Source organism: Notolepis coatsorum, assembly GCF_963971535.1.
Source record: "Notolepis coatsorum genome assembly, chromosome: 12".
NCBI lineage: Eukaryota > Metazoa > Chordata > Actinopteri > Aulopiformes > Paralepididae > Notolepis > Notolepis coatsorum.
The window spans coordinates 65278701-65304493 of NC_140176.1; the positions used below are offsets into that span (position 1 = coordinate 65278701).

Sequence of the window (25793 nt, forward strand, 5' to 3'; positions counted from 1 at the left end):
ACTCACCTTATTGAGTAACAGCCATAAAAGCCATTTATTGCCCATTATTCCCGGGCGAACAGCTTGTACACATGTTGATGATCAATCTCAGATCCAAGTCAACTGTAAACGGTAAGGCTCTGCTCTATACTTCTACCGGAGTTCTCTTTCATCTCGAAGACACAGACGGCCCCATGCCGTAAACAAAGTGAAGACGGGGAGAGTGGACCGTAGGAGACTATCAGGAAATAAAATCTGACGGCCTGATGACTTTGCTGGCGCGGCCTGCGTGGCTGCTGGCCTGCTCCCTGCTCTCCGGGTGTGTGTGTGTCGAGGCCTGCGGCTCAGCGCGGGAGTTTGCCTGTGCCCAGGGACCATGTGTGTGTGGACCGGAGGACACTGTGTGTGACTTCACTGACGACTGTGTGGACGGCAGCGATGAGAAGAACTGTGAGTTTCAATGTCTGTCTTTTAATGTACTGTGTTCACTTGGGCTCTGAGCAGCCAGAGGGCAGAGGGTGAATGCCATCTTGTAGAAGGATATACAAAATATATATTTGTGGGTTTGTGCTTGTGCCATTGAGATTACATGTTGATGTTTTCATAGATAGTATGAGCTATGTAGTGATAAGAGTAGTATCCGGGAAGTGGCCTTCCACTGAGGACGGATTGATACTGTAATGCTTTGTTGGACTTTGGGGGGGGGGGGGGGGGGGGGGGGGGGCGGGGTTGGTCAGGAGGGGTGGGAGGAGACATTTCCTGGGTCTCCAGTACTAAAGCAGCCTGTATACTTTCCGTAGCCGCATTTCTGGCAGATGCTCTCTGATTGGCCGACGGCAGTTTCTACACTGGTTAAGCTTAGGCAATCTTCGAAGTTGGTTAAGGTTAGGCAAGTTCTTTCGACGGTTAAGCTTAGGCACTCTTTCGAAGTTGGTTAAGGTTAGAGTTTGTCTTAGAGCATGGCGATAGAACGCCAGGTAGTTTGCAGGCTGTTTGACGTGGAAATGGGCAAAGACACAGCTCATCACACTATTGGGCGCACATGTCACATGACCAGAAACGTCTGCCAGAAATGCAGCTATGTAAAGTATAGACGCAGCTAAAGCAGCTGTGGTAGTAGTTTATTGGTTGAGGAGTTGTTCTGTTTTGGGTTGCAGGTGTTCTGATTGGGGGATGTGTTCACCCTAGGGTGGTATTGATTGGCCGGTAGGTGAGGTGGGAGGAGGAGAGAGGAGATAAGAGGTGGAGGACTAAGAAAACTGGAGTTAGCATTGTTCTTTTTTTTAGCAAGAAACCAGTATATTGGCCTGGCCAGCTTATTTTTGTTTGGCTGAACATCTCAACCCACAGGGTTAGCTGCGAGAGGCTTGTTGAGCTGCCAAAAGGCTGTCTTTTCTTCTGCCTGCTAACACCGCAACGCTACAATATTGTGGCTCTGAATGTCCACCAAACAAATGCTGTGTCATGATAGCTTTTCACTCAGCATGACCAAACCAACTTCATGCTGAAAGTGAAAAACACACATTTGCATCTATATTAATGTTTGCCTGATTCAAAACAGCAGTGGAGAGCTATGCTGTAATGGATGCCTGTCAAAATGAACATTAGTATTGCTAAGCCTTTCATTCCTTACTAGGGAGTTATTCTGCTTGTTCAGCCTGATATGGTTTCATTTTTCTATGCTGTCTCCAGGAAACCTTTACCTCTTCTCTGAATGTAAGGGAAAATGGAATGCTATTACTTACATACACACAACAGGACTATTATGGAAATGCAGTAGTGAATGATGGGCCAGTTTAATATACTTTATTTAACCGTGTATTGTTTGTATTTAGATGCATTGTATATAGTGTTGTTTTCTTTTATATCCATGGATCCCACATTTACATAATTTCCAAGTAAACCATTGTGGGCCGATGACAAGTGAAAATGCAAAACGCTGCATTCATGCGACATAATTCATTACAATCCCGCTGTCGTGTGGTCAGCAGCGCTACATTTTAATTTACAAAAGTCTTCTGCTGCTCTTGTATTCGTCACTTTGCGACAGCTTTACTACACAGGAGTTTTACATCTGAAAACACCACAACGTTAACGCTAGTGGTTTTCAGTCCCTGGTTGGACATTAAGCCATAAAACCAAATGAGAATCGTTGCTTTAATAAGCCTGCTTGGTGAGATGATGGATCTTTATAGGACTTCCAATCTGCACAGAGGAGTGGAACAATACACCCCAGTGTTCTATAAAAAAAAAAACTCTAGTGTTGTTGAGCACGGATAGGAAGAGGAAAAGCAGTGGGTTTATATAGCAGATTCTCAGTTTGTGTCTGCTGTGTTTGAAACCATAGCACCTCAGACGGGCTGTCGTCTGTCAGTCATACACCACTCATAGCTGGTTTTATGAATGATTAAAAATTATATTCATCATCTCTAAACAAAATGTATTCTAGTAAAATAGCTAGAATGATTTGTGAAGATATATCTAGTTTTCTGATGTTTTGAATTATGCCCCCCTTTTCTTGGCTCCTCTTTTAGTTTTTGTTTCTTATCTATGCCTAGATAGATAAGAATACACCGTGGGAAGGGGGAAACGCAATTTCATTTCTCTGTATGGCTTGCACATTATGAGAAGCGACAATAAAGCTGACTTTGACTTTTGACTAGTGGTTGGAGAGTGACTATTTTTACTTGTGTATATTTCTATAAGAAATCCCCCATGTTTTTGTTGTTTTCGTTTTGTTCATTTGATTTTTCATAATTTATTTTGAATGCATTTGTGTTGCCTTGTATTTTCTCAGTGAGATTTCTGTATGCTTTAAAATGATGTTACCACTCACTCACAGTTAGCCACTCTGCCCTAGAGGAAGTTTGCAGGTGTAGACACCTGAAAATGACTGACTATTATTCAATGTGTCTAACGCTAATTCTTTGCATTCCCTGTGTTCGCGAGGACGTTGTGTAACCGGCCGACCGCTCTTGATCATCCCTATCCTGACATTGACACTTCATAGTGGGACAGGATACAGGTGCCGCCAGGGGCGCTGGTGGTCACGTTGGGCAGGGAGACACAGGTGAAGAAGGATGGGTTCAGAGCGTGGTGCCGAGGGAGGGTCTGATGTACGTGGGTTGGTCATTATCATTATTACGGTATTTGGAAGACCATGTGAACATCAGGTTAGTATAATTAGTATGGGTTATGTTATTTTTGTTTGTGTGATGTGTCATCTTCTAAATCCTGTTTTTCTTTCTCCCTTCCCCAGATACCACTCATCCCCCTGATTGAGCTGATTGCACCTGCTTGATGCACCTGTGGGCAGTCAGTGGAATGAGTGGATATAGTCTGGAAGATGACACACACACGGGGCGCCTCATTTGAATCACTGCCACGTTCCAGAGTGGAGTGAGGAGGTTGCCCTTCTCACCTAGCTGTATTGTGGAGCGATACTGTGTGGCTTGGTGCCATTTACCACTTGGTGTGGATTAATCCTCCTAGTTGTGGTGTCCTATGATGGACACGTTGATATTTTGTTAAGTGTTTGTTTGTCTGTATGTATACCTTGTTTGTTCTCCCCTACCTTTTTCCCTGATCACCATGGAGGAGGTTTAAAGCCCTACCTCCATTAAATATATGATTTACTATTTGGAAAACGTCTTGTGTTGTGTCTTTCTTACCTACCTGGGACAATGTTTTAAAAGCATTTACTGAGAGAGGCTGTTTCTTTGTTCATGTGCAGCCGGCTCCAGTTACTATTCTGTGTGGTCATCAGACCTTTGTACATGACAGAGGGGCTTCCTCTTCATCGTTTTTCCACAGAGGGAGGAGGACGCACGGAACGGGAGCTCCGGAGATTCAGCACGCAAGAGATAAACTCAGTTACAAAGCGGGTTATTATAGAAGTATGCAATAGTTTAGCGTTTGGTTAATGCAGAAGAGACATTGTGAATGAACCAGCAGACGAGCGACTGCCGAAGACCAGGTGGTAGATATTGTCCACCTTGCGTTAGCTGTGTATAGGCGTCATGACAGGGGGTTCACCACGACCCACAGCTTAGCTTCAGTTATAGGCTAGCACCACAGTTTAGCCCGCGTGTCGGCCACCTCTTCAGCCCAGCAGCGGACGTCACTACACTGCACGCTCCTCCAGCCCCTCCAAGCCGTTACCCCAGCAGTCACCTGCCCAGCGTCTACCCCGCCCCGCTGCCTGTTATCGCGGGATCTCCCGATGGCCATCTTACCACACGGACAGTTGGTGGTGAGAGCAGACCCGCCATCTTGGATAAGTACAGCGGCGCTCCGAGTGCTGAAACTTTATTGGTAGACATTTCCACTGTGTGGCGCAGGCTCTCTAAGGGCAAAGATAAACGGTGCTTTGAACTAACGCTGGCAACAGTGTCTAGGGGCGCCCCGACCATTTATTGTTTTGGGGAAAAGCCGGCTTTAGATAGGACTTTTATTTGCTAACGTGGGCCCACTGCCAATTTCTTTTGAGTGTACTAATAACGTGTGGTTCTTTATAAAGATTCCCATTGAACTCCTTTACTCCATACCCTGTTCCCCACCTACAGCGAAGCGGAGCAGTAGATAACCCTTAAAGGGAAGAGGTCATTACTGTGTCTGTAATATAGAGCGAGAGCACTAGGTGCCCAGTGTGGAAGTAGCCTTGATAGGTATGCAATAACGTGTAACGTGTATATAAGCTTCAGTAAAGGAGACGTAAATGGGAGCACTGTGTGTGTGTCTTTAATGTGCATTTTGTCTAACCCTTTTCTCTCCGGGTAATGCTCATTATTGTTTAACCCTTTCCCCACCCCCTGCCTATAGTTCATTGTGAAAGGTCTCCACTCATCATTAAGGAAGAGTACTGCTTTGGGGAGCGAATATATCATCCATCTTACTGCCATCGGGTGTGGGAGGGCTCAGGACGTATTGGGGGAAGTGTGGGTGTGTGGGGAGCTACTGCTGATCACCCTGGAGGGCAAGAAGGACCAGAGTACCATTCCTAGGTCAGTGAATCCTAGGCCCCATCCACTCCTGCTGCTCGACCTCCACTTCAACATTCCTGGCCTACAGTCGGGGACCCAGCTGGACTCAGCTCTGCTGTGTTCTCGCTACCAGGTGGCCGTGTACAACCACTCCCATAAAGCAGGGATAATCCACCCTGCTACACAGGCATTGCACTTCAGCTTATGTTCAGATGCATCCATGTCACAGTGTGTCCTTGTCCCCTAAAGGTTCTGGGTACAGCCGCTGTGACTTTGAAGGGGGTTTCTGTGAGCTGGCCCGCGGCTCAGAGGCTGAGTGGACCAGAACACTTGGTGTTTCTGGACTTGAACATGACCACGCCTTCAACCAATCAGGTACCTCACCTCACCTGCAGTTGAAGACTGTTGATTCTGATAGGGCCTTAAAGGGAAGATTCGGTGATGGTGATGTTTTTCTCTCACTCACGCATCACGTTGAATGCCACAGAGAACTGACGGCTGTGGTTCTGATGTTAGCCTCTCTTGTAACTGCTAATAATAATAGTACTAGTAGTTGCTGCTGTATCACTGTATTAATATTACTCTGTACATACATCTGATTAGTACGGAAGCCATAAGAGGCCATACATTCATACATTTTATTTACTCCGTTTTCCCGTGATAACGAGTTAATTTAATTGGTTTTCTCGTGATAACGGGATAATTTTCTCGAGATCTCGAGAAAACGAAATGATAGTATATATTAGATCACTGCAGGAAACATCAATCATTCAGTGTCGCAATGTCAGAGGAGCAGGTAGCCCCTTTCGTGACTGTGATGTCACGAAAGGGGCTAAAGGAGCAGGATGATATTGATCACCGCGTCATCAGCAGCTGGTAAAACTTTGGTGATTTATGGAATGACCGTTGTTATGTGTCCAAAGCCCGAAATAAAAAATAACTGAACTGAACATATCTCTTCAATCAAGGCCTGACACAGGCTGAAATAGCTTTATGCCTTGCTGTTACAGATAATATATATATACACATTAGTGTGCGTCATCTAAGAAGACGGTTAGCAAAGGCTTCAGCTTTACCGGCGGCGCAATTAAAGTGAGCTCTCAAAGAGCACCTGGCTACGGGAGGCTGCAACTCAAAACTGGCCCCTGTATGTACAAACCCCTCCCACCCCCTCCATGTACAGTTTCCTCCCCCTCGTATGTATATTTTCTATTAGGATCTCTGTTTAACAGTACTGGATATTTGCATATCTTGTATGTCACAAATGTAACTACTGTGTATACCTGTATGTCATGTACCCCCCTGAAATAAATGAATTCGTTATCACGAGAAAACTGACTCGTTATCTCGAGAAAACGAACTTTGTTATCTCGAGATCTCGAGAAAATTATCCCGGCCGTTATCACGAGAAAACTAATTAAATTAACTCGTTATCACGGGAAAACGGAGTAAATAAAATGTATGAATGTATTAGGGCTTCCCTAGATTAGCACTACATTCAGTAGTACTAATTTATATACTGTATTCTATACCCAGTTTAATCACCTGTACATTGTATATTACTATTGCACTTTACTGTTACATTTGCACACTGGTTAGATGCCAAACTTATTTTCATTGTACTGTACTTGTGCTGTATAATGACAAGAACTTTGAATCGAATAGAATCTAATCTAATCTAATCTAATCTAATCTACTCTAAAATAATGTTTAAACGGGGTAAAACAAGTTGCCCAAAATATGCCGTTTGTAGATTTCACTGAAGAAGTTAGCGACTTCCTCTAGAGTTGTAAGTCGCAGACAACAGCGTTCTCTGTGGCAATCGGTATGCATGGGACATCTGAGAGAGCAGATGATTAATGATGATTTAAATGATCGCATGTCTGATGCTCAATCTTTTCTCAGACACCATTTGCTAAACAAGATACATAATACATTTGCATCAATCTTTGAAACTATAGTCTTCAGTTTCTCTCTCTCTCTCTCTCTCTCTCTCTCTCTCTCTCTCTCTCTCTCTCTCTCTCTCTCTCTCTCTCCTCCCCCTTTCATTCTGTCTAACCCTCTTTCCCTCTCCTCTCTCTCTCAGCATACTTCCTGGCCCTGTTGCCTGTTGGAGGAGAGAGGGTCCAGGCAGAGCTGTGGACTCCTGTGTTCCCGCCCTCTCACACCTGCAGGGTAACACAGTCCTCTGATTGGCTACAGGGCTTTAGCCAACAATGGTATAGAGGCGCAGCACCACTATGACAATGCGCCAGCGCCACCATGTGCTTTAAAAGTAAAAATACATTTGCAGTGAAAGCTTGGGGCCAGCTTAAAAACAGACACATCGTTGTCTAATATGCGATTGCCGGTCCTCTATTCCTCTGTTCCACTGTGTGTGTGTGTGTGTGTGTGTGTGTGTGTGTGTGTGTGTGTGTGTGTGTGTGTGTGTGTGTGTGTGTGTGTGTGTGTGTGTGTGTGTGTGTGTGTGTGTGTGTGTGTGTGTGTGTGTGTGTGTGTGTGTGTGTGTGTGTGTGTGTGTGTGTGTGTTTCTCGTGTTCAATGTTATTGAAATGGATTTCTTTATTGCAAATATTATTGCCTCCTGAAGGTGGGGGGGGGGGGCTAAGCCCCCCTCGGGACCACCCCCTAGTTGAGACTCAGCACCATCTTGTTTGAAGCCCAGACGAGACAGACACTATCAACAACCGATGATGATGATGATGATCATGTATTTTCCTCTCGACAGATGAGTTTCTACCACCATGTGAGGGCGAAACATGGAGCACTTCAGGTCCTGATTCAAACTCACCCATCGGGACAGAGAACTGTGGTCTGGAGAGAGAACTATTCGGAACAACAGACAGAACCGTGGCAACGGACAGTGATAAAGTTTACCAGCGATCACCAGTTTCAGGTCTGTACAACTTAACACTTTACCTCATCCTAGTGGTTGATGTTTGCTTGTTCGTGTTGATGTATCTAAGGATAAATGACAGACAGGAGACATTTATATGTAATGACAGGGTTTTGACCCACTTGGACACTTCTGAGACCAACTGGACTCAGATGAAACCTGCTGCTCGTGTCCTTTACACATCCTCAAAAGCTGTCAATGTCTCCCTGTCCTGCGTGCACCCTCGCCCCCTCTCTGAGCCTCCGCCATCTGTCACTGGGCTTAGCCAGCTCAATTTTACGGCATGGCTGCCTGGGGGTACCACATATAGAGGTCAACGACGTGGTATCATCCACTTTCACCTTCATTCATTCACATCACATAAAAGACCATTTACATAATAGGTGATAGGCCCTGTGTCTCGGTTTAGCACACTTTAATTTGAGTGGTTCAAATTTTATCCTGATTTGTCCCCTCCAATTTGCCTATAAGGCTAAGTGGGCCTGCTGCACCTCCTCCTCCAGCACCTGTGGATTCCCCACCAGGAACCGTTGTCCTGTGGCACCTCCGCTTTCTGGACTTCAGCTCTGCTTTCAACAACATCCATCTGATGATCTGGAAGCTACACCATCTAAACACACCCCCGTCTGATGATCCAGAAGCTACACCATGGGTACGACAGTGGCTCAGGAGGTAGAGCAGTCGTCTGGCAATCCGGAGGTTCCCGGTTCGATTCCCACTCCTCCCGGGCAGCGTGTTGATGTGTCCTTGAGCAAGACATTTAACCCCTAATTGCTCCCGATGAGCAGGTTGGCACCTTGCATGGTTGCCGCCACCGTCGGTGTGTGAATGTGTGAGTGAATGGGTAAAATGTGAGTAACAAATTGTAAAACGCTTTGGATAAAAGCGCTATATAAAAAAGCAGCTATTTACCATCCCCCGTCTGATCCCTCTCATGCACAACTTCCTCAGTGACAGACTGCAAGCTGTGCGGGTGGGCACAACCACATCACCTGCACCCACCACCACAGGGTTGTGTGTTGAGCCCATTCCTGTTCACGCTTTACACCAATGGCTGCACCAGTCCGTCACCTGTCACTACTTACCTCAAATACTCAGACGACACAGTCGTTCCTGCCCTGCTCACAGACAAGCACTCTGCTCTGGACTATCACACCACGGTTGCACACGTTACCCAGTGGTGTGAAGATAACCATCTTCACCTCAATGTCAGCCAGACAAAGGAAATAACAACTGCTCCCTCCTCACCTCAGCACCCCATTCTCATCAATAACCAAACAGTTGAAATGGTTGACATTTCAGTTTCAAAACCTCAGAGTGACACTCGACAACAGACTCAGGTTCGACCAGCACACTAACGAGCCAAAGAACCATCAGTCACCCGTCAGCTCAAAGGACTCTATGTTGACACCCATCTCCTCCTACTGTTGTACCAGAACATTATTAATCCCATCCTACTGTACTGTTCCACCTGCTTTTTTAGTTACTATCCGCTACTAACCGGGTCAAACTCACACGCATCACCAACACCGCTGCCAGGATAATGGGTCTCCCCACACTCAACCTCGCAGAGCTAAACAATAAGGCCACGCGTTTCGATCTCAATAGAGCAGGACATCACACACCCACTCAATCACCACCTCACCCTACTGCCCTCTGGGCGCAGGTACCGAACACTGGGGTACAGAAGGGCTCGCTTTAGGAGAAGCCGGAATCCCACAGCCATAGCCGCCTTGAACAATGCCTTGCTGAACAATGAGTGTGTGCTGCTGTCTGTTATTGTATGTAGTTGCTGTGTGCTGTTGGATGTACTGTTTTTAATATGATGTACTTTTGTATTGTATGTATTGTACAGTGCTGTGAGAAGGCATTTCCCCTTGAGTCTAAAGTCTAAAATGACTGTTCACAAATTTGAATTATTATTGCAGTTCCGAACAGCAATCTCATACTAAAGCTAAAATCTGTCCGCAAACAGAATGATCTTGGACGAGTCAGTCAAGATTTGTGCTACATTTAAACAAGTCTCTCCTAGATATATACACAGTAAACTATATGATCTGTGGTGTGACCAAGTCCAAGCAACATTATTCCAGAGCTGTGCCACTGACCTTGTGTGATTTTCCGAGGACTCTTATACAGCCTCAGTTGGGTGTAAACGTTCATTGGTAACACTTCTCTTTAGGGGGCACTAATGATGACTAAGTACCTGGGAACTGACGAAGAACTATATGTTAATGATATATGTTAATACGTGTAGGGACATTCATTCTACCGATGGTTAACTTTTAGAATTAGAGGTAAGCTGTTTGAAAATTGGGATTTGAGAGTTGAATGGGTAGATGTTGGGAAGATATAGGCGCCATTCTGGAAGGATTTCCTTACACTGAGACATCAGGTCTGAGACTTGAGTAACTGATGGTTAATAAACAGTTTGTTAACATATATAGTTCATTAGTTCCTCTGTACTTAATCATGATGCCTTAAATAAAAGTGCTAACAAAACAAGTCCAAAATGTTAGACATTGTCAAGAGGAACAGCTCCAGAGAATGTTGACCTGATGACATCACAGATTTGAGCTGTCCAAGAATTCAGATGTTTGGATTCAAGTTCAGGCTGGATTCTTCCCATCCCCCAGGATGACACAATCCACTGAGTCATAGGTCAGATATAAATTATGACAAGCTATAAAACGTCCTGGTGGTAGAGGAATGCACGCCTCTGGACTTTGAGCTGGACAACTAAGATATTAGCCTGATAAAAAGATGAGGCAGACAATGAGGATTGTATACACACACACACACACACACACACACACACACACACACACACACACACACACACACACACACACACACACACACACACACACACACACACACACACACACACACACACACACACACACACACACACACACACACACACACACACACACACACACACACACACACACACACACACACACACACACACACACACACTTCTGTTTTGAATCAATATATATATAGAAGCGTTTTCCCCAAGATCTTTGGAAATTACTGTAAACCTAAAAGTGAAACCTCTCTTTCCTTTCCATTATCTAGGTTTGATGCCAGGCTGGAAACAAATGGGGGGGGGGGGGGGGGGGGGGGTTGAATCTCAGCTTGCTATGTGGGCATTGCATTCCTTCACACCGACTCAAGTCATCAATATGAATGAAATCGATTTCAGCTCTTATTAGTAAAGAAGACCATTAAAAGCCCATGAAGCTCCTCTTTGAGCAAGAACACTCAACTACATAACGTGCCTTTCACACACACACGCGCGCACGCACGCACGCACACACACACACACACACACACACACACACACACACACACACACACACACACACACACACACACACACACACACACACACACACACACACACACACACACACACACACACACACACACACACACACACACACACACACACACACACACACACACACACACACACACACACACACACACACACACACGCACACGCACACACACACACACACACACACACACACACACACACACACACACACACACACACACACAGATAAAGAGAGAAAAGAGGGGACTGAATGATGATATTTAAAACATTGTCTGTCTGTCTGTCTGCCAGGTGGTGATCCAAGGCAAGTTGTTGGCTGACAGGGACCCCTCAGAGGTCCTGGCTGTTGATGACCTGTCCTTCAGTCAGGACTGTTTGGCTGCACCCGGTAAGGCTGCCGTCTCAGCTCTCTGGACACAGACAGACAGGGGAGAGCCTAGACCTCGGGATCCTTTATCAGCTCTCTGGACACAGACAGGGGAAAGCCTAGACCTCGGGATCCTTTAACAGCTCTCTGGACACAGACAGACAGGGGAGAGCCTAGACCTCGGGATCCTTTAACAGCTCTCTGGACACAGACAGACAGGGGAGAGCCTAGACCTCGGGATCCTTTAACAGCTCTCTGGACACAGACAGACAGGGGAGAGCCTAGACCTCGGGATCCTTTAACAGCTCTCTGGACACAGACAGACAGGGGAGAGCCTAGACCTCGGGATCCTTTAACAGCACTCTGGACACAGACAGACAGGGGAGAGCCTAGATCTCGGGATCCTTTAACAGCTCTCTGGACACAGACAGACAGGGGAGAGCCTAGACCTCGGGATCCTTTAACAGCTCTCTGGACACAGACAGACAGGGGAGAGCCTAGATCTCGGGATCCTTTAACAGCTCTCTGGACACAGACAGACAGGGGAAAGAAGAGTACTGCATTACTGTATTACACAGTAAGTAAAAGTATTGTTACTCTTTTTGTGTAATTGTGTAATAATTACTCAAATTAAAGTAAAAGAGTAGGATATTCTGAAAAGTACTAAGCACTAATAAAAGCCTACAGTACGTTGTTGTTTTCCAGCAAAAAAAATTTGTTGAAAAGCATTTGGACTAAAAATTATCCAAAATAGTGCCCCCCAAAAAATCTTAAGACACATTTTGGTGTGTTCTTTGCAAATATTTTGATGGGTCATTAGTTTCAAAAGTTTGGGAATGGTCCCTTTTGAATCACACCAACAAAGATAAGTGTAACTGCTATTATTAATAGCAGTTACACTTATTTCTCACTTATGTCTAAACATAAGCAAGCAAAAGTAGGATAAAAAAGTAATTTACTTTACCATCAGTGGTGACTGGTCCGTTCAGGACCAGGCCAAACCGGATATGGTCACTTGTCCGAAAGTCTTGTCAAATGACGCTCGTCGGTTGTTTGGTCTTGTAACCCGAGACTGGAAGCATGCAATGTAAATGCATTTGAATCGAGTATGGATGCAAAGGTCGAGTATGGTGTCGATCGAACGGCGGTACATTTTACTTTCCAACAATATATTGGTTGATCGGGAAACACGCAGCCTGAAGCCGACAGACGAGGGCAAAGTCTGATGTGAGGTTAACAGAACACAACGATTCAGTGTCCCCAATGACCATATTATTCTAACTAATTTACTCTCAATAACTGTCAAACTAAATGAATGGTCCGTCAGTGTGTGCCCCTTTAAAAGAAATGTACTCAGTTACAGTAAGTAGAGCAAGTGCACTTACCTTCAACCCCGCCCCGGCCAGTGAAAGACAGCTCTGGTGGGGTCTGTGACTAACGGATGCAGGGCCACGTTGTGACAGTAGTGAATGGTCGGCTGTCTGTAACATAGCTACCATTATATTTCCCTGCTCTGAACACGGAGAGCAGCCAGTGCGTTTGGGGTTTATTTATGCGTGCTATAACGTGCACTATCCTCAACCCCATCGTAATATGATACAGTGAGGGCACGCCGGCCACAGGCCTTTGATATACCGCTGACCACTTTGGTGTTCTGGACCGATTCATTTTTATCGTCTCACGGTACCTCACTGATATTTCTTAGCGACAAGAAGATCACGCTATAGCATCTTTATGGGGGACTTTACGACCCCCATTCATCATCCAATAGGATGATGTTCCTTCTCTCTTTGTCTATAAAACAAATAGGGGCTATAACTTGTGTATTGATTTGAGGGTCCGCCGGGTGCTTTTGGGGGCCTCGCGAGTGTCTGTCTCTGTCTCCCTCTCCCCCTCTCTCTCTCTCTCTCTCTCTCTCTCTCTCTCTCTCTCTCTCTCTCTCTCTCTCTCTCTCTCTCTCTCTCTCTCTCTCTCTCTCTCTCTCTCTCTCTCTCTCTCTCTCTCTGTGTGCGAGTTTAACAACAGCCCACACGGTAACCCAACGCTGTAGAGTGGTAGCCTGGTCTGGTGGCTGGAGATACCAGAATCAGAATCAGATTTTTCTTTTGATCACATCTTCCATTACTGTTACAGCATAGAGGAGTGAAATGATTTTGTTCTTGGTTCCTTGGCCTAGCAGCAGCATCCACACAAGGTAGGACAGAACAAGAGAAAGCACTCTCACTGCACCCTTGCATCCCAAAATAGATACACTAATAGAAACATCCAAGTAAACTAATGAATGGATAATCACAGTCTTTAAAGGTAGAATCTGTGGTCAACAGTGACCTCTAGGGAAAATATCCCCGTGTGGCCAGCAATAGCAACCCCTCCCCCACTCAATTCCCACCCACGCATCAGAGCAAAACATTTCTCTGATGCGTGGTCATTTTAGTTTAGAGTCATTTTCATTTAGGGCCCCCAAAAGGTAATAATGGACAACCCCTGGGAGATTATAGACCACTGCTGTGGGGTTATCGGCACTATATCACCGTGTCTAAGTGGACGGGGGAGGTCAGTATCACCTTGGCAATCAGTCCCTCTGCTTCCATCTGTCTCCACATGGTGTGGTTTTTAACTGCGTCTCGCCTCATCAAGTTTTGTCCTGCTCAACTGTGTCAAAGACATTTAAAAGTGTGGTGAGGCTGGGTGGTGTGTAGTGGTCTAGGCACTCACCTACCACCAGGCTGTCTAGGCACTCACCTACCACCAGGCTGTCTAGGCACTCACCTACCACCAGGCTGTCTAGGCACTCACCTACCACCAGGCTGGGTAGTGTAGAGGTCTAGGCACTCACCTACCACCAGGCTGGGTAGTGTAGAGGTCTAGGCACTCACCTACCACCAGGCTGGGTAGTGTAGAGGTCTAGGCACTCACCTACCACCAGGCTGGGTAGTGTAGACACTGTAGAGGTCTAGGCACTCACCTACCACCAGGCTGGGTAGTGTAGAGGTCTAGGCACTCACCTACCACCAGGCTGGGTAGTGTAGAGGTCTAGGCACTCACCTACCACCAGGCTGGGTAGTGTAGAGGTCTAAGCAATCGCCTACCACCGCAGAGACCCATGTTAAATTCCCTGCACGGTACCTCCTGCTCGGTTAGTCATCCCTACAAACACAGTTGGCAGTGTTCCAGGTGAGAAGCCGGTGGAGGTGAGAGTCCTGGTCGTTGGGACTCACACCCCCTAGTCAGCATAGTTTGACTAGGGGGTTAAACTATTCACCTAGTCAGCATAGTTCATGAAAAGTACAAATTATTATATACTACTTTAAACCCATCATTAAGGAATCATTGTAAGGAAGGACAGAATAACCAGCATAATTCAAATTCTCCTCCTGTCAGTAACCTTTGCTTTTCTCCTGAGAAGAGTGGGTGTTGTTAATGTTTTGTATACTCAGCTTACAATCCGAATGCTAGATATACTGTATATAACCTCTGTGCCACTGTATTCACATCCTGTGATACACCTCAGCATCAGGGGCGGATTTAGGATTGTAGGAGATCCGGGGCTTAGCCCAGATAGGTGCCTGCGTTAGCGTGCACGGAATTCTTTTACTTCGACACCACAACCTTTATCTTATACCACCACCTTAAAGCGGACAAAAGGCACTAGAGAACACTTAAATTCACACCCTTTAATTAATGAAGCAAACAATAATAATAATAATAATAATAATAATAATAATAATAATAATAATAATAATAATAATAATAATAATAATAATAATAATAATAATAATAATAATAATAATAATAATAATAATAATAATAATAATAATAATAATAATAATAATAATAATAATAATAATAAACTAATAATAATAATAATAATAATAATAATAATAATAATAATAATAATAATAATAATAATAATAATAATAATAATAATAATAATAATAATAATAATAATAATAATAATAATAATAATAATAATAATAATAATAATAATAATTTCATACAAGAATTTCTGCTCAAAGTGCTTCACAGCAGTAAAAAAAGACAGGCATAAAATGAGCACAACATTGGCAGATCAAGAGCAATGCATAAAGTGCAGACATAAAGCATGAAATAGATAGCAGCAAAATAGACAAAGTCAAGGTAAGACATAGGGCGGCTTTGGCTCAGGGGTAGAGCGGGTCGTCCAATGATTGAAGGGTTGGTGGTTTGAATCCCACTCAAGCCCATGTCCATCCCATCGCCGTTGTGTCCTTGGGCAAGACACTTAACCTACTTGCCTCGTATGAATGTGTATGCATGTGAATGAATGTTGGTGGTGGTCGGAGGGGCCGTAGGCGATGATTATTCGCCACGCTTCCGTGAGTCTGCCTCAGGGCAGCTCTGGCTGCAATTGTAGCTTACCACCACCGGTATGATTGTGTATGAACGAATAATGGACTCTGTGAAGCGCTCTGGGTGTCATGAAGAGCGCTATATAAATCCAAGTCATTATTATTATTATTATTATTAGAACATTAAATCACATCGTTTTTCATATTAGGATCTAAGATCTAGGGTTAACTCGCCGAACGTTGAGCGCCAGGACCCCCGAAAACCAGAGTATAGTCGGATTTTCATCGTTATCGTTATCACTGGGGATGGGTCTGAGATTGCAAAAGTCCAATACCGCCTAACGCATTGCGGCCGATATTGCACTCCATTTGAAACGATGTGGCTTGGTGTCTGGGCCGAGCTGCGGCCTGCGGGCGGGGTCTAACTACTCGGTCAAGCCAAACGCTTATAACGCATGCATCGACGAGGGTCGGGTTCATGTTCAATGCTGGATTACGTTGGCACCTTGATCGAAATCAGTACTTGGAATGGCGATCAGATAATTGGAATATTCTTTTCGGGACAGATCCTCCTGGTCAAGGTAACGACTGGTATCAATATTGCGTTGATCCAAAAATTCCTTCATGCTGATCGGAGCATGTGTGTGGTGTGTGTGTGTGGCGTGTTCCGTTGGTTGCGATCAAAGCACGGAGGGGCGCCCCCCCCCCCCCCCCCCCCTTCATGCATCCATGATGAAACATAATACCGATAATCTAAATTTGATTCGAGAACAGTAGCTAGTCCAGGGAAGAAACGATAATGCGTTTACTAGAATACACATTGCCGGCCATTACGGAGCATTTTGGAAATTACACCAGACCGCCCTGAAACTACACTCATATTCACGACGGTATAAAACGGAAATGTATGGATGGAAAAATTATCTGTTTTTTGCATCTTGACCAGAAGAAACTCAATGACAATCGACCATATTATTAGATCCATAGCTATAATATATAATATAGCTTTAGGCCTGCAAACACAGCCACGTATCCCCATGTTAAAAGGCGCTGGCCTTTCAACAGTAACAGTAAACAGTGCCATCTGCCGCTGAAAGTGTTAACACTTTGAGCGCCACGCCGGGTTTTCCTTTTTACCGGCTGAATGCCACCATCGGCGCCAATGTTAACGTTAATATCGCCTAATCTATGTTTTAAATTATGGCTATGTGTCTAATCTGCCCATCGCATTATCAAAGACTATTTTCCAGTCAGTGCTGTCAAGGCAGATTGTTTTTTTTATCGCAGCATTTCCGTTTCAGAGCATTTAGAAAAGCACCCGTTTTCAGAAAAAAAACAGCGCATTCTGGAGCATTCTATGAAAATCGCCTTTTACTGGAATATTCCACAACGTTGATATTCGTCTGCCTTTTTATGAATCGTTTTCAAATAAACGCTAGATGATCAATATTATACGTGCACGCAAGCACATTCGAGCCGCGCACGGATAATCGCCCCGTTGATTTCCTCTCGGATTTTTACAGTGAAACCGAAAGCGGACATTTCACAAAACAGCTTATAACTTCATCAAACTTACTCTGATTATCCTAACACTGATAACATAGAGTCCTTACCTGACATCAGATGGTATCCAACTGGTATATTCCAATTCCTGATCACCATTCGAAAAAATCGATAAGTGTAGGGATCCAACGCGATACAGTAGAACTCCATGATCAGCGGGGATCTGAGGTTTCAGAATGAACTGTGGTAACCCCGGCTGGATCAGTGGACTGGAAAATGTGGAGTACCGGATTTTTTTCCCCATTCATTTTCATTGAGTCCATTCCAAAATCACTTATGTCATCTGGGAACCGACAGGGGGCGCTTTTTTCCACAATGATCGCCGGCGCCGCTCGGCTATACTCGGGTATAGGCTCGGGTGATGCAATATGATTTCAGATCGCTAAAAAAAAATAAATAAAAAAATTCAGAGAAATCTCGTGAGTGGCTTTCAACCACCTATAAAAAAAGTAACACGAGATATCTCGTGAGTGGCACGGAAAGTGTTAATAGGCCTCTTTGTTTACGGTTTGATTATCACTGATACAAAGTAAAATAGTGCAGTGCAATAAAATAGTTAGTAAAATAGAATAAAATAATGCAATAGTGCATTGCAATAAAATAGTTATCATCGTATTTTTTAGGGAGGCCGGTAAGGAGTGCATTACAGTAGTCGAGTCGGCTTGAGATAAAGGCATGGATCTGATTTTCAGCGTCCTTTTGATTCATAAATGGCCGTACTTTAGCTATGTTTCTAAGGTGGAAGAATTATGTTTTTGTCAACTTGTTGATTGTTATTTAAAGCTTAGGTCTGAGTCTACCATAACACCAAGACTTAACTCACTCAAATACAGTTAGCAGCTGGATAGACTACGGATGTAAATTAGCTTCTGCTAAATCTGGTGCAATCATATTTTCATGTAACAATGATTAATTGTCAAAAAAAAAAAAAAAATAGATTCTGGGCTTGAGCCCAAGTAGCCACCCCCTAGCCCCGCCCCTGATCAGCATCCTTTTACACTCAAAGCAACTGCAGTAATAAGGAGAGGGTGTTAGACTAAAGGAACACTGCAGTGTTTTGGGAAATACACTTATGTGCCATCTTCCCCAGAGTCAGACAAGAAGAGTGATATCAGTTTCATCTCTGTGTGTCCAGTAGTTCCAGAGAGAGGTCCAGGTGCATGCTAGCAGAGCTTAGCACAATGACTGGAAGCAGTAGGGAGCAACTAGCCTAGCTTTGTCTAACGTGAATAAATACAATAGAGAGATATCAAAACTGATATAAATCTTCTTGTTCGACTCTGGGGGAAGATGGCACGTCATATATCAAAGTGATCAGCTCAGCGTTACTCTTTTTCTGTCTTTTATTACTTTTATTTTGTGAGTTACTGTCAGAACAGGAGTAACAGAAAATAAGACATTTCCAACCCATTTGTCAATAACCCACCAGGATCCCATCAGAAAATCTGTCTGTTTATTTAATTGTATCTCCAATACTCGTAAAAAGGGGAATGAAAAGTCAGTTGGATTAAGAGGTGGATTCTTTAGGCTTTACTGTTCCGAAGAGCTGAGCTTCAGGTCCCATTACCTGACGGTTAAATCAAGTCTTCTGTTCTGTAACAACACACACAGCCAATGTACTTACCTCTTCTGGGTTCTCAAGGAGATTTCAGCCTCAACTCATCTTCGTTAACCCAGTAAGCACACTGTGATTTCCATCAAGTACCTTTTAATGAAAAGAATAAATCACAATAGTAATCAAAGATAAGAACTGCGATTATTTGCATGTAATGGGCCGATGTCATATTAAATAGAGCTTGAAGTGCATCCATGATAGAGCAGCGTGCTGGTGAATACTAGGGTGCATGTATAGTCATCTGAGCATTTGTATTCCATTGATTAGGATATACTGTAGACCTAGTGTTGTGGTTTACCCAGACTGCTGCAGACTTGTCATGTTATCGTGATAACTCAAATAGCTTTCATTCAAATAATTTCAAAATTGCGGTGCGCATTCAAGACCCCTGGAGGATTAACCCTATTGATTTTGGTGACTCCATGACCTTTCCTCTAGCGCCACCATCAGTCCAAACCTTAAATGTTTGATTGTGAAAGCGATAACTCCAATAGCTTTCATTAAAATCTTTTCAAATCGGTGGTGCAGATTCATGACCAATAGGCCAATGGTCAATATTACACTAATTCTAAAATGTAATATTGACCATTGGCCTATTGGTCATGAATCTGCACCACAGATTTGAAAAGATTAGAATGAAAGATATTTGAGATACACTAATTCTAAAATGTATCTCAAATATCTTTCATTCTAATCTTTTCTAATTTGCTGTGCACATTTATGACCCATAGAGGAAGAAGTCTATTGATTTTGTTGACCCCCATGACCTGTCCTCTAGCACCACCATCAGGCAGAACTTTACATTTTCAAATTAGTTTGATACATCCTGATCCATTAGTCAGTCATGAAACTAGTATCCAGAGATGAGTCTACAACAACCTTGTCATAAGGACCTATGGAATTTCCGCCATCTTGAATTATTAAATACTTAATATAAAATACATTTCCCCCCCCCCCCTAGCCTGTTCACCTGATTCTCACCAAACTTGCTGTGTGGAATCTGGGGACTAACACCTTCAAATGTGTCATTCAGATAATTGATAGGCCAAACCATATTACAGCCAGATCCAATCACTAGTTGTGAATGCACTGTACGACCACCAAATTTCACAAATACATTTGCCTTATAATAGCAAGGAGGCTTGTGAAGTACCGAGTCATCTTGCCCAGTGGTAAGAAGTACACAGTTACTTTATACTAGTAAAAGTATAAATACCCAGATCAAACAGTACTCAAAATACTGAAGTAAAAGTACTCGATATTGTGTGTGCACTCTAATCAAACAAATTATAATGGATAGTTTTTTATAAAAATGCATTAATTTGGGATTATTGGTCATCTCTAGTGAGTAGTATTCAAATTATACTGTAGTTTTGAAAACCTCTGGCTCCATTGGTCATGAATGAATGAGACGAGTTAGCAGTCTGCTAGGCGAGCTAATCTCTAGGTTTCTCTCATCCACCAGCCACTGCAGAAAGTACCCTCCATGTTCTCCTCACTCTGCTCTTAATTATGTAGAGTTGGAAATGGCACTCATCCACCTTACTGGTAAACAGAAACCCGAAGGGACATGCATGAATTAACATGCAATTCTGAGTAAATGGGACAATATAAATATGGCATAATAAACACGTGAAAAATGTCTGTCCACATGCACTCCAAAGAGGCAAGCAATAGACAAACATAGCAAAACCAGCTAGATAGGAGAGACCTTTTCATTACGCATGCGCTTGATTTAGATTCAAACTGGTACAGCAACACAATTAGGCAGATGCTTCAAGAATACTAATCTGCAGTGTAAATGTCACACGTCGAGGAAATCGAACTGGACTAGGTCCTTAGGTTCCCAATGCAGTGGGACAACAGATGAAGGTGTATCTAAGGGACCAAGCAGCCAGAAGAGGACACAGTGGTGTAGGCAAAAATAAGAGTTTTATTTACCCAAACAAAAAGGTTTGACATACATAATTTCAAAGGAATATAAATGGGCACAAAAGATAGAAGGCAGGACAAAAAGAGACCTGAACGGAAGACAACTCACAAATGATAAACTCAGCTATATATATATATAGGCCTTGGTCAGAGACATTAACATAGGCAGGGTAATTAATATTTTACTTGAATAATCTAATAAACACCTCTACTGAACAACCAATCATCTTAATTATTAAGGGAATGCATATAACAAACTAAATCACAAGACAACTAACGGGGAACACTAGGGCGAGAGAACACTTAACCATGTGCAGGTGTGGCACACAGATGCATCAGTCACACACTCGCCCTCCTCTGGCAGCTCGCTGGAACAGCGGGACAGTTAGTCAGCAGTCGCTCTCCTTGCCCGGGATGTGGATGACTCTGAATCTGTAGGGCTGCAGGTCGAGATACCAGCGAGTGATCCGGCCGTTGGAATCTCATCCTCTCCATCCATGTCAGCGCCTTGTGGTCAGTCTCCAAAATTAACTTGCGTCCTAGAAGATAATATTTCAGAGGAAATCAAATCAAATTTATTTGTAAGGCCCGACAACACACGTCCGGCCGGACAAGTCTTCTTTAAACAAGTCAAGAAGAAACACAACAATAAGTAAAGAACAAAACAAGAACACCATAAGGTCCAACAAATTTAAAATAAATGAATTAAAACACTCCCGGACATACCCAGTCTCCAATGAACTCACGTCCTAGAAGATAATATTTCAGAGGAAATGGCCCATTTGACCACCAGACACTCCTTCTCAATGGTGGAGTATCTCCTGCTGATGAAAACCACGGGGTGTTGATCATCAGGTGGGCCCTGCAGAAGGACAGTGTGGTTCCCAGCATGGACGAGGCAATGTCTCAGATCCAGGAGCTAGAGGACAAGGTTCAGAAAGAACTCAAGAGGGGCATCGAGCTTAAGCCAATGGGGCATGGATCATACGACATTGAGGAAGGGCTCCCTCGTCTGGTGGACTGCCAAGAAACTACTGGAGACTGTCCTGGAATTGGAGAGTACAGTCACTGAGGGGCAGATGGCCAGGATGCCACATGCTAAATCCCAAGCAAGGGACCAAGCAACCAGAAGAGGACACAGTAGTGTAGGCAAAAATAAGGGGTTTTATTTACCCAAACAAAGGTTTAACAAATACATAATTTCGAAGGAATATAAATGGGCCCAAAAAATTGAAGGCAGGACAAAAACAGACCTGAACTGAACGGAGGACAACTCATAAATGATAAACTCAGCTATATATAGGCCCTGGTCAGAGACATTAACATAGGCAGGGTAATTAATACAATTAATATTTTACTCTAATATCTTAATATTCATATTAATCTAATAAACAATAAACACACAACATATAACAGATCTCTAATAAACTGAAAAAACAATCATCTTAATTAATAAGGGAATACATATAACAAACTAAATAACAAGACAATGAACCCCCCCTGACATCTCCCACGACTTGGTTCGGTCCACCAGCCCCATCCGGCTATTTAGAGTAGAGCTGTCAGCTGCTCTGTTTGCCCAGAGGACAGCGTGGCTGCAGACTCGAAGAAACAAACAAACGAGAACAAGATGAGTGCACTCAACTTAAACCATGATGTAAGTCAGTTAATAAAGAATGTATATGATATCAGTACGCAAGTCTGTGTCGTGTTTCATTATGTGACATAGAAATCGTGTATGTGTGCATCATGAATGTAAACGTGTACAAACATTAACCAACTAAGGGGGGGATTGATTGATTGATACATATAACAGATCTCTAATAAACTGAAAAAACAATCATCTTAATTAATAAGGGAATACATATAACAAACTAAATAACAAGACAATGAACCCCCCCTGACATCTCCCACGACTTGGTTCGGTCCACCAGCCCCATCCGGCTATTTAGAGTAGAGCTGTCATCTGCTCTGTTTGCCCAGAGGACAGCGTGGCTGCAGACTCGAAGAAACAAACAAACGAGAACAAGATGAGTGCACTCAACTTAAACCATGATGTAAGTCAGTTAATAAAGAATGTATATGATATCAGTACGCAAGTCTGTCGTGTTTCATTATGTGACATAGAAATCGTGTATGTGTGCATCATGAATGTAAACGTGTACAAACATTAACCAACTAAGGGGGGGATTGATTGATTGATGGAAAACTTTATTAACAGATTGCAGAATGGGTCAATAGTAATACAGACGACTACGAGGATGCAGACCAGAAAAATACTTTAGTCTTGTTTACATCAGGGTCCTCTATTTTCAATTCATCAGGACATTTATGACATACAAGACATACAAATATACAGTATACTAAAAAAAACAAAAAAAAAAGGATCATAAGAAAAATATATACATCCGAAGGGGAAGAAACTGTACATTGGAGGGGGGAGGGGGGTTGGACTTTTATCGGGCCAGTTTCTAATTGCAGCCACCCGTAGGTGCTCTTTGAGAGCGGTTTTGAAGGAGGGTAGGGATTCCCATTATTTTACGGATGTGGGTAGGGCGTTCCATATTGTTGTGGCATAATTGCGAAACGTGTTTAGTCCCTTGTTTGAGCCCAATCTGGGTTGAACATGATTTGTGGAGCTCCCTCTGGTGTTGTGGTCGTGGAATTCACTGACCTTTGGGAAGTATTTTGACATTTACATGGGTACCTTAGTAGTGTACCTTGTAGACCAGGCCCATTGCAATTTGCTGTACTCTGTTGTCTACTAAGCCAGGGGTTCCCAAGGTTTTCAGGCCGCAACCCCCGAAATAACAGTGTCAGAGAGCCGCGACCCCCACTATTATAGGAGGTATAAAAAAATATATATTTTTTTTATATAAATGGAAATGTATGGTTGAAACATGCAAATAGCAAACGTTCAAACGCGCACACACTAATAAGCATTGGATGCTTTTAACCAGGGCCAGACTGGGGAAATCATTCAGGCCAGGAAATATAGTGCGAAATATAGCCCCATTCAGGCCACTTTTTAAGTGGGGGGTCACTTACCAGGACATTTTGTGTTACAAAGACTTAATTTCCTGCATTCTGGTGCAGGAATTGTTTTATTTGTACCCTTTAAATGCCAGTGTTTGTGATGGCATGACTGCATTAAAAAAATGTAAATCTATTTTTATTTATTTTTTTAATCATCTGTCGACCCCCCCACGGCGGCTAGCGACCCCTCTAGGGGTCGCGACCCCCACTTTGGGAACCACTGTACTAAGCCATCCTAAGAACACTAGGTTAAGGGACCACTTAACTATGTGCAGGTGCGGCGCACAGACACATCCGTCAGTGTAACAGAGGTACATTTGTATTTGAAAATTACATTTTTAATACACTAAGAAAAAAGGGGCAGGAAATCTCCTAATCGACACTTCCGCTTGCCAGTAGGCAATTGCTAATGCTGAAGCAGCCTATAGGCAAGAATGGAGCGGTACCCTGACCTACCTGCACTGAGTGAGAGAATAGAGGCTCCAAAGACTCTCTAATGATTGTGACTGGCAAATACAGGCTAAGGACTCTAACATGTGGTGTGTGTCTAACGAGGTTGAAACCACATAGTAGTCGGTTTCTTCTACCATCAACCAGGCCTTCTAAACACACATTAGAGACCTTTGGTTGTGCTTTTGATGCCCAAAGAGTCTGCACGGCTTTTTCTGACGCTATGCCTGTGCAAATAGCTCTGAAACACAGTTTGCTATAGTATTCACAAAGCTTGCGCAAAGGGTGAAATATGGTGCTAACGGCGTTGCCATCAGCATTGCGTCTGTGCTATTTGCGGGTATTTAAATGAGGTAATATAGGCGGAACTTGTGCCCCTTTCTATGCAAATGAGCCTCATCAGAAAAACACTCCAATTCACAATGATCTGCGCTAATTTGCCACACACAGTTAAAGCAGCGCTATTTACGTCTTCAGAGATTTGGTGGTAACTAACCGCATTTATAAAGGGGTGTCATTGCCAGCGTCTCACGTGATTGTGGCAGCAGTAATTGTTGCCAGGCAAAGGCAATTGTAATGTCAGGCGTGCTCGTGAAAGAATATTTCTAATGAGAATATCACTTTTTGATTTAAGCGAGACCGAATTCATCCGGAGACACAGTTGCCAGCTCAAGCTATTCTTGATCTACTCGATGAAATCAAGGATGATTTTGAGCCAGCTACCCAGAGATCCCATGCAATCTTATTTATTATTTAAATATTGTTATTTAACGTTGTTGGCCTCATCTCGCCTCGCGGGCGGTCCAAAGTGACATCAGACTACACCTCCCTATACATTACGAAATAAACAAAATACAAATGGTGAAAAATACTGTTATGTCTAAGAGCTTCCCTCGCTCTCCCTCATTTCGGGTTTATTTTCTACCCTTCCTGTTATCTGCTCCGCGAGCCAACTGCGCTGACAGATATCAGGAGCAAATTGCACACCTATGGGCGTGTTTTTGCGCTAGTATATCATCCGCACAATATATTTAGTGAATAGCTCGCAAAGAAGGAGCAAATAGCACGTCCTAATCGCTCGCAGTTAAGGGTGCTATTAGCGCTGCGCAATCCACTCTTTGTGAATTCTCCCCTGGGGGTTTTAGATTGTATGTGTGCTTCAACAGGGATTAGGCTGGTAATAGCTCGAAGGTCTGTAATGCATTTACAGTAGGTTCACTTATATCCGGTCATAAATCGCATAACTGGCTCTGAAAGACCTCCATGTCACTAATGAGTGTCATGTAATGTAAGATA

General features: G+C 43.6%; 1 protein-coding gene across 1 annotated transcript in view; it reads left to right on the forward strand.

Annotated features, from left to right (window-relative positions):
* Positions 1-245: 245 nt before the first annotated feature.
* Positions 246-25793, forward strand: part of malrd1 (MAM and LDL receptor class A domain containing 1) — a gene marked incomplete at both ends in the record, with an annotated part of 129163 nt that continues 103615 nt past the window's right edge. The window contains 7 exons of the mRNA XM_084325849.1: positions 246-429; positions 5211-5336; positions 7048-7136; positions 7690-7773; positions 11498-11594; positions 21376-21445; positions 21867-22070. Coding sequence (XP_084181975.1) covers positions 246-429; positions 5211-5336; positions 7048-7136; positions 7690-7773; positions 11498-11594; positions 21376-21445; positions 21867-22070 — 854 coding nt within the window. The remainder of the gene's footprint in view (positions 430-5210; positions 5337-7047; positions 7137-7689; positions 7774-11497; positions 11595-21375; positions 21446-21866; positions 22071-25793) is intronic.